Raw genomic sequence first — 10000 nt, 5'->3', positions numbered from 1 at the left:
TTTACTAGCTGTTACTTTGTTCGATAATCAATACAATTATCCACACTTGTAGTAATAAAAACATCATAATGTCTAATGATTCAAAAGCCCTAATGTTTCACCTCCTTGAACACCACAATGATGCTCTACTCCCTCATTCCATTGACCATCCCCTGCCCTGTCTCTCCCCATCATCTCTGTTTACCTCCTTCCCTTTGCTCCCTCCGTACCACTGTCCCTCTCAACCCCTTTCCTCCCTTCCCTCCCTTCTCCCCATCCTTCCACCTACTCCTCCCCTTTCACCCCCCTCACCTCATCTCCGCTCTCTGGTTGTATCCTGTCCCCCATCGTAGCCCGCACTGGAGGGGGCTGAGGTGAGAAGGGATTGGCAAGCTGTGGCCGGCTTTCCCAGCTGTGGTTGGTGGTGGTGTTGGTGGTGTTGGTCATGGTTGTGTATTATTGTGGTGGTGTTTTATTTTAATCCTGTGCCCGTGAAGTGATCGTTCCATTGGTGGAGTTAAGTGAAGTGACTCTGTGGTCTCAGTGCTGTGTGTCTCCTTCTGTGGTTGGTCTTGTTTGATTGCTTTCGTTATTTATTTGTTAGTTACTTTGGATTCGGATGCCTTCCCCCTCGTTCCTGAGGTTTGCATATGCAATTGTCTCGGTCTCTGAATACTTCACCCCCTCCAGACAAGTTTGTGAAAGTATCTAAAGCCCAAATCCCAAAGTCTATTGTTCCAGCAACATCTTTATTGTGTTGTGTAGGTGATATGTGTACAGTTAATATAATAGTTAATATTTTATATTAATTTTAAATTAATATTTTCCAAAGATCCCCTGGTACTGCTTTCCAGCTTGCTATCATTAACCCACTGAATTCTAAAGTCCAGGTCCCAGGTGGTATACGTAACGGTATATGGTGAAGTCCTGCTTGTGATGCTGTGTTTTTTGTTTGTACTGTATCACCAAACTTGCCATGTGTTGTCCTAATGTGACGTACTGTGTATGGCCCAAACTGCTATGTTTCCCCCAAACCCCAACAGCTCTTTGATGTGAGACTAACCTCTGTCTCTCTCTTTCGCTCTTTCTCTCTCTGTCTCTTTCTCTCTCTTTCCCCCTCTCCTCTCCTTCTCCCCCGTCCTCTCTTCTCCTTCTCTCTCCCCCCTCCTCCTCTCTACCCTTCTTCCCACTCTCTCTCCTCCTCTTCCTCCTCCTCCTCCTCCTCAGGAGATGAAGATCTGCTCAGCCATCATCAACCTCTTCCACCTGATCCCAGCTGCCCCTCAGACTCTGGTCAAGCCTCTACTGGAGGTGGTGATGAAGACCGAGAGGGCCATGTTGATTGAGGTGCACACACACACACACACACACACACACACACACACACACACACACACACACACACACACACACACACACACACACACACACACACACACACACTGTCTCCCTTGAGGCCCCATGTTGGAGAAGATGCACACAAATTCACAGATTCACCTTGTGTTGTAATTTCAGCTATCGCAGCTATTTGCAGCCCTCATGCCAACTGGTACCCCAAATCTCAAACACCAAATCGTACGTTTTTGACGGTGACGCCCTTCGTCGTTTCTGCTTATCTCTTTGGGTCTGGCTGTGTTCGTCTTAGTCTCCTTTTCTGTGTGTGTTTTGATGTTGACTGGCCGAGTGTCTTTGCTGTGTGTATGCGCGTGTGTGTGTGTGTGTCACCAGGCCGGCAGTCCCTTCCGAGAGCCCCTGATCAAGTTCCTGACGCGCCACCCGTCTCAGACCGTGGAGCTCTTCATGATGGAGGCCACCCTCAACGACCCGCAGTGGAGCCGCATGTTCATGGTAACTTGACACGTTGCGCGTAGAAAGGAATAGTACTTTTGGTTGTTTGTCATATAATGCATTGTGGACTTCCACCTCCTGAATAGCAGAGCAATAGCATGTAGTTGATATTGTGATTATTCTTCCTACAATTCGCCTTTGGCTAAGCCCCGCCCTCTTTAGTTACAGTTGCTAGGTCGGACAGATAAACTTTCAATGCTGAGATATCAACGTGATTTATGCAGTGACTGCAAATCGCAGCAGTTATTCACTCATAATAAATAAAAAACGCATTCATAGTATTGTGAATATAAGTATTTATTTTCTGAACGGTCATGCGATGCATCACAGCTGTTATGGGCTCTTCTATGGGTATCGATAGGCATTGTAACCAGCACCATGGTAAGCTGAGCTCGCATATCTTTTGAGCCCTTACTCAAACTTGCTAGACGAAAACGAAATCACACAACTTAATGGCTGTAGTCATATTCAAAGCTACCACAGCAATGTGTAACATTAACGTTTGGCGTTTATATCTTCAGTAGCTTAACAAAGTCACGTCCATCAGCTGCTAGTCAAAACACTCCTGCCGTGACCGATAGTTAACTTTGCTAGCAGTGTTTCTTCATTAATTAGGTCAGAAATCCAAAATCCTACTCTGAAACAGGTTCGTGGTTTGCTTACAACCTTACTGAAAAGGGACATGAATGAGATGGTGTCATGATCGGAGCAAACAAAGTATGTTTTTGATCCGTGTGCTTTCTAGTCGAGTGTGAGGCTGCCGAGACCCTTCAAGGCAGACTCAGCTGCTAGTAATATTAGTCCGGTTTTAGGTAAAGAGGAAAGTGATTACCACCTGTTACATCGCGGGGAAACTTGCACATTTGTCACAAATACCCCAGGCATAATTTCCAATCATATTTTAATAATAATACGACCGTATCTCGCTAACTAGCCTACTTGAAAACATGCGATTTCAGCATTGAGTTCAATGGAGCGCTGTCAAAACTGTCCGAGCTTTGTCCGAGGTCGTCCTTTTCCTGCGCTGTGATTGGTCAAAAAGCACTTTAGGGCGGGCCTTAGCCAAAGGTGAATTGGAGCGATGTGTTTATTATGCTACTGCAGGTCCCGTTTTACTGTACGTAGCAGTTTCTTGTCATCTCAATTTTTTTATTACTATTTATTTATATAGAATTAAGATTCCTACCAATGGCACAATTGGTTGTCATTCCATTGGATTCCCGCACATCAATTTCTCGCTCTTGTCTCCCCCCCTTCTAACAGAGTTTCCTGAAGCACAAGGATGCCAAGCCCCTGCGTGACGTGCTGGCGTCCAACCCCAGCCGCTTCGTGCCCCTGCTGGTGCCCCCCGGCACAGCGCCCACCGTACGCCCCGGCTCCCCCTCCACCAGCACCGCCCGCCTAGACCTCCAGTTCCAGGCCATCAAGGTGAGCACTGCTTACACGTACAGTACACGCGTCCTGCTCGCTTGAGGAATCCTCTCTTGGTCTTGCTCTCTTTGTGTCTGGGGGGACTTTTTTGAGTGTAAAGAAATCCCGCACACTGTCCATTCCACCAACAAACATGTATATAACGTTTCGGTCATCCGACCTTCTTCAGGACTTTTTTGAGCACAAAAACTTTTCCTTGCTTACAAAATCTTGAAGTACATGACAATAAATATCTTGCATCTTGAACTTTTCCTCTTTCTCTTCTGTCGTTGTCCGTCTTGTCTCGTCTCGTCTTGCCTTGTCCTCAGATCATCAGCATCATCGTGAAGAACGACGAGGGCTGGCTGGCGGGGCAGCACTCCCTGGTGAGCCAGCTGCGGCGCGTCTGGGTGAGCGAGGCCTTCCAGGAGCGCCACCGCAAGGACAACATGGCCTCCACCAACTGGAAGGAGCCCAAGCTGCTCGCATACTGCCTGCTCAGCTACTGCAAGTGAGTACTGAAACACAGTCGTGCGTGCACACACACACACACACACGCACACGCACACGCACACACACACACACACACACACACACACACACACACACACACACACACACACACACACACACACACACACACACACACACACACACACTCTATGATCTCCACCAATTTGAAAGAGCCAAAGCTGCTCGTTTACTGCCTGCTCAGCTGCTGTGAGTATTGAAGCACAGGCACGCACACAATCGCCCTTGCCTGTGCAAACGCATGCCAACAGACACACACACACCACCTGGAAGGGAATCTAAATACGCCGGCTGACTGACTCCTCAGCTACTGCAAATAAGCGGGGAGTTCCCAAAATCTTGAAGGTTAGCCTAAATTGTTGGTGGTACTTGGTTATGTGGGATAGGTTGTGGCCAAGGCTCTAAATTAACACCAGCTAAACGGCCAAATGCTAGTGAACTTTCAGTTTGGCTGGTAGAAAAGACCAACTTACTAGCCACTTTGACCCATTAGTGAGAGTGTGTTTGGCTAGTAAGATATACTTCCTCTAGCCATTTTGGCTGGTGATGAAAAAAGTTAATTTAGAGCCCTGGTTGTGGCCAATTGATGAACTCAATTGATTTAGTGAGTCTTACAAATGTCATGAACCCTGTATTTTCCCCCATAAAACCTTGTATTATACACACGCTAATAATGCCCTGCATGTGTTTTTTTATTTTCCTCTTCAGGCGTAACTTCTCTGAGATCGAGCTGCTGTTCCAGCTGCTTCGAGCCTTCACGGGCCGCTTCCTCTGCAACATGACCTTCCTGAAGGAGTACATGGAGGAGGAGATCCCCAAGAACTACAGCATCACCCACAAGAGGGCGCTCTTCTTCCGCTTCGTCGAGTTCAATGACCCCCACTTCGGAGATGAGCTCAAGGCCAAGGTCTGTAGTCAAGTGGACACGACTTTTTTTCCCCCTTGTGCTATCGTTATTGTATTTTGTCAAGGTCAAAGGCTAGTTAGTTAGCATTAAGAGTGAACGCAGTGAAAACTGCAACAGCGCTGAGAACGCACCTCTGCTCTCAAATGAATATACACACAACTCTGACGATCACATAACCTCCTTGGCAGAGGTATAAAGGGCCTCTACTTACTTAAGGTACGAGCCAAGATATATAGCATGATGCACAAGTGCACACTCTTCTTTGCAGAGTTAATTGTTCCCCATTTTGGAGACGTGCTCTAGGCCAATTAGTGGTCAGTGGTGTTTTTTTTTACTTACGGTCATGTGGCACCAGTTAGTTACGAAGTAAAGTAGGGAGTAAGTAAAGTAAGTGGCCATTGGCTCCTAACTGTTGTATGAAGATGAGCTGTTCAGTGTTGGATACAATGTCACAGACACAAGCACACAGAAAAAATCTCTCTCTATCTCCTCCACACACTCATCTATTCTCTCTTCCTCTCCTTCCTCACACACACACGAAGAGCCCCTCCCCCCTCCTCTACTTTTCTTTATCTTGGTCTATTCTCCTTTTTTATTCTTCATCTTATCCTCTTCTTTATCTTTCATGCATACTGTGCTGAGAGACGTCGTGAGGAAGGCCAATTGTGGCTGTGTGAAGCTGCACTTTCGCCTTAACAATGAAAGTTTAATCCAGGAACATCTCCATTATATTTTTCTTAGCACACACACGCGGCAAGGGTTTGGAAGCCAGAGAATACACCACAATACCAACACACACACACACACGCGCACACACACACACACGCGCACACGCACGCGCACGCACGCACACTCACATTCTCTCTCTCACACACACACACATTCACTAGCGCTTTCTCTCACTTTCTGAATGTACCTGTGAATTTGAAATGCCGTTGTTGTTGGTGCAAGCCAAGGAAGAATATAAGAGGCTTTAACAAACTCGCCAGTTCCCTAGCAACTATGTGCACGTCTCAACAGGCCTGTCATATCGTACTTTGTGTGTGTGTGTGTGTGTGTGTCTTGTGTGTTTTTTTTTGAGATTGGAGAAAGTTGCAAGTACAGACTCCGGTGTGTGTGTGTGTCAAGCCAAAGCTGATATGTGTGTGTTTGTTTGTGTGTGTGTTTGATTGGAGATGGAAAATGGTTGCACGTACAAGTGCCAGCAGAGTGCGTGTGTGTGAGAGAGAAGTGATAATAGATGCCATCAGATGTTCCCTTCAGTGCCTTATTCAGCGCATGTCGCCCCCTCTCTGGTTTACCCCCCCCCCCTGCATGCACACGCATACACACGCACACACACGCACACGCACACGCACACACACACACACACACACACACACACACACACACACTTCCCTCCACCCCAATCCAATTTCCACTTTAACAGCTGTGTGAGTAGACAGCTGCTCCCTTCCTCTCCTTTCTAATCCAACCAGTGGCCCATGCACTGGAAAAAAAAATCTCCCCTCAGTTCTTTCTCTTGTCCTGTGTACCACCGCTGCCTCCTCCTCTTCTCCACTTCCTCCTCATCCTCTCATCTCAGCCCCACCCCCTGCCATTTAGACCAACCTCTGCCCCCTGGGTTGCCAGATGAGACTAATGATTTCACGCCCAGAAGCACTAAATCCCGCCCAATTTGAACTAAATTCTATTGATTTCTATGGTTATAAATGGCCAGAAAAACCCGCCCAAATTCCCTGTTTTTACCCGCAGGTGGCCATTCTAAGCAGCCCAATTGCGTGAGAAACCACCTTGTCGGCCAACACTGCCTTCTTTTTCTTTTCTTTTGTTGGGCTTTTATGTCTATTTCATTCTGGACAGGGCATGGTACGGCACCCCTGCCCACCCAGCCACAGTGCCCCCGCCCCCTTCCTTCTTCTCCTCCTCCCTTTCCTGACTCTACACCCCCCCCCCCTTCCTCCTCCCCTCCGCTACCTGGCACTCCTCCTCTCCTCTCCTCTCCTCTCCTCTCCTCTCCTCTCCTCTCCTCTCCTCTCCTCTCCTCTCCTCTCCTCTCCCCTGTTATTTCCTCTATATCTCCCCCCTCTCTCATCATATATCCTCCCCATCTCCTCCACCTCTCTCCTCTCCCACTCCTCCTCCTCCTCTCCATCCTCCTCTCCACATCCACCTCTCTTGTCACTGCTGCTTAATGGCTCTATCCTGCCAGCTGCTGCCTGTGCTTTGCGGTCTACAGTGCTGCTGTGCTGCTCTCTGTGGATGATGCATTGGTGGAGTCGTCGTCTGGCTCTGGCTGATGAATGAACGTCGTCTAGTCACTCTTCTACACCCCCCAGCCCCCAACACACACAGACACACTCCTCCCCTGCTTTAAGCACATAACCATGTCCTCTACTCCAGTGATTCTCAAACTGTGGACTGGGGCCCCACTGGTGGGCCTTGAAGGTATTCCTAGTGGGCCTTCAAATTATTTTTTTTAATTCAAAATAGTATTTAATAGTGTTTCTGTTGACTGTATGTATTAATATTTATTGGAATTGTGTTGTTAAATAGGGTCGGAGGTGGGCCAAACACCCCAAGTTGAAAAACGTTGGGCAGTGGGGCTCTAGTCTACAAGCTCTACCTGTGTGTGAGGGTGTGTGCATGACTGTGATTGTATAGACTCCGTATGTGTGTTTTTTGTGCATGTGTATGTGTGTGCACACGTCTGTCTGTGTATAGTACAGATGTATGTGTGTGTGTGTGTGTGTGTGTGTGTGTGTGTGTGTGTGTGTGTGTGTGTGTGTGTGTCTGTGTGTGTGTCTGTGTGTGTCTGTGTGTGTCTGTGTCTGTGTGTGTGTGTGACAGACAGTGGACTATGTGTGTGCGTATGTGTTGTTTTGTATGCATTCCATAGCAGGAGAGACACGGGGCAGAAGGGGCGTTGTGTGTGTGTGTGTGTGCGCGCACATGAGCATATGTGCTGCTTGGAGTAAAAATGTGCGCGTAAGTGATGGCACATTATAAATTCCAGCCGCAGCCTAAATATGGAGATGGAGGGTCTGTATGTATCACCCACCAATGTGCTAAAAATACTCCAGCTTGCCTGCCTGCCTGTCTGCCTCTACCCACCTGTACTGGTGGTGTACAGCAAGTTGAGCTCCATCACATCCATGTGTCATTGTAATATTCAGTACAGCCTGTAATAGCGAGCCCCATCCATGTGTCATTGTAATATTCAGTACAGCCTGTAATAGCGAGCTCCATCCATGTGTCATTGTAATATTCAGTACAGCCTGTAATAGCGAGCTCCATCCATGTGTCATTGTAATATTCAGTACAGCCTGTAATGGCGAGCTCCATCCATGTGTCATTGTAATATTCAGTACAGCCTGTAATAGCGAGCCCCATCCATGTGTCATTGTAACATTCAGTACAGCCTGTAGTATAGTGAGCCCCATCCATGTGTCATTGTGTTGGGCCTCATTAAGCTCCTCTCTCCTCTCCCTCTGGTTCTCATCTTTAACTACACATAAATAGCCTAAAGGTGACCTATTAAAGCAGCTCTGATGACTGATTTCATGCCTGAGAGTAGGTGTGCGCGGACGCGTGCGTGTGCGTGTGCGTGTGTGTGTGCGTGCGTGTGTGCGCGTGTGCGTGCATGTGTGTGTGTGTGTGTGTGTGTGTGTGTGTGTGTGTGTTTTAGTTATTGAGCCATCTATTTAAAACCTATTTGCAAACAGACAGCTACATTTAGTCATTCAGTTAAGAAGGAACTGTCTGCATCTGCGTCATCAATTCAGGTATGAAAAAATCATTAGTCGTCCAAACCGTCAATGATGGGGCCTGTATCATGCTGTACTGAAAACAAATTCCCCCCTGTCTAGCGGTGAGCTCGTTAAAGAATTAAAACAAAAATAGTCAGACCGTAGACCTGATGTACTGAAAACAAATTCCTCATTGTCTGACTGTGATGCCATTAAAGAATTAAAAAAAAAGAGAAAAAGCAGACAATGGACTTTTTAATGTATCCGTCAGTCGAATTAATGAGGTAACAAAGCCAATCTGTAACTGATCCTTCTCATTAGTATGTCTGGGCCAGTGTGTACGCCTCCATTTTGTTCTGCACCTGATACAAAGCTCAGATTCCCCTATCCATATATCCACTTACTGTATAGTAAGTTCTGTCTGTGCTGTCCTAAGCTAAAATTCAGTAATTAAAAACAGTTCGTCTGAAGTTTAGACTTGATAGTGGCGCCTCAAGTCATTCTGTCACAAAGTCTGCTTCCTTCTATGAAGAAAGCACGTATTGCGCCCATTTTTAATGACTATTTTCCTTAATTTTAAAAGCATTTCTTTCAGTTTTCGTGTTCGCTGTGTTTCTGCACTTTGCTTTTGTATGACAGAATGGAGTCCATCTTGTTTGCGACTTGTTTTGGTGAAGGATATTGGTTACTGTCCTAGGTGCAATGTGACATTTAGATGCCTTGCTCAAGGGCACTTTGCAAGGGTATAGTGAAAGCCCATTGGGAAACTCCAACTCCCATTGTCATTGTGACACAGCACTCCACAGCACACAAGTGAACACTGCACACTGCACACAACGAAATTGCATTTATGCCTCACCCGTGCAAGGGGGCAGCCCTCAGTGGCGCCCCATGGGGAGCAGTGCGGTGGGACGGTACCATGCTCAGGGTACCTCAGTCATGGAGGAGGATGGGGGAGAGCACTGGTTGATTACTCCCCCCACCAACCTGGCGGGTCGGGAGTCAAACCGGCAACCTCTGGGATGCAAGTCTGACGGCCTAACCTTTCACCCGCTCACCCATGACTGGTATAGGGAGACCATACCCATTCTTTCCTACTGGTACTGGTGTGATTCGAAAAGAAAGGTGCACTCTGTGGTATTTTTAGAAGTTTCTTGGCAGAATTCATGCTGCCCATTCACCAATGTTACCTTTTTTGTTCAGTGCCTACCAACTATATCAAATCCAAAGTGTTCATTATGACTGGAGAAAATGCACTGTAATTGCACTGAAAATTGCAATTTGCTGTATCCTTCTCAACAACCCTGGTCGCTCTCTAACACCCCCTGGAGGGCTGTACAGCCCCCCTTGTGAAACCCTATTCTAACTTTACTTATCTTGTCTTTCTGTCTTGCTCTCTCCATCTCCACAGGTGTTGCAGCACATCCTGAACCCAGCGTTCCTCTACAGCTTTGAGAAGGGGGAGGGAGAACCGCTGCTGGGACCCCCCAATCCAGAGGGAGACAACCCAGAGAGCATCACTAGTGTCTTCATAACCAAGGTACGCACACGCACACGCACACGCACACGCACACGC

At 47.3% G+C, this 10000-nt stretch overlaps 1 protein-coding gene across 4 annotated transcripts in view; it reads left to right on the top strand.

The window, feature by feature from the left end:
* The window catches only part of trrap (transformation/transcription domain-associated protein), a 209395-nt gene that overhangs the window by 68257 nt on the left and 131138 nt on the right, over positions 1-10000 (top strand). For all 4 annotated transcript variants that reach the window (XM_063221633.1, XM_063221634.1, XM_063221631.1 and 1 more), the window contains exons 33-38: positions 1207-1326; positions 1708-1827; positions 3091-3255; positions 3567-3748; positions 4477-4675; positions 9836-9964. In XM_063221633.1, coding sequence (XP_063077703.1) covers positions 1207-1326; positions 1708-1827; positions 3091-3255; positions 3567-3748; positions 4477-4675; positions 9836-9964 — 915 coding nt within the window. The remainder of the gene's footprint in view (positions 1-1206; positions 1327-1707; positions 1828-3090; positions 3256-3566; positions 3749-4476; positions 4676-9835; positions 9965-10000) is intronic.

The sequence above is a fragment of the Engraulis encrasicolus genome, chromosome 17 (genome assembly GCF_034702125.1).
Source record: "Engraulis encrasicolus isolate BLACKSEA-1 chromosome 17, IST_EnEncr_1.0, whole genome shotgun sequence".
Lineage (NCBI taxonomy): Eukaryota > Metazoa > Chordata > Actinopteri > Clupeiformes > Engraulidae > Engraulis > Engraulis encrasicolus.
This window is presented reverse-complemented; position numbering and strand designations above follow the sequence as displayed.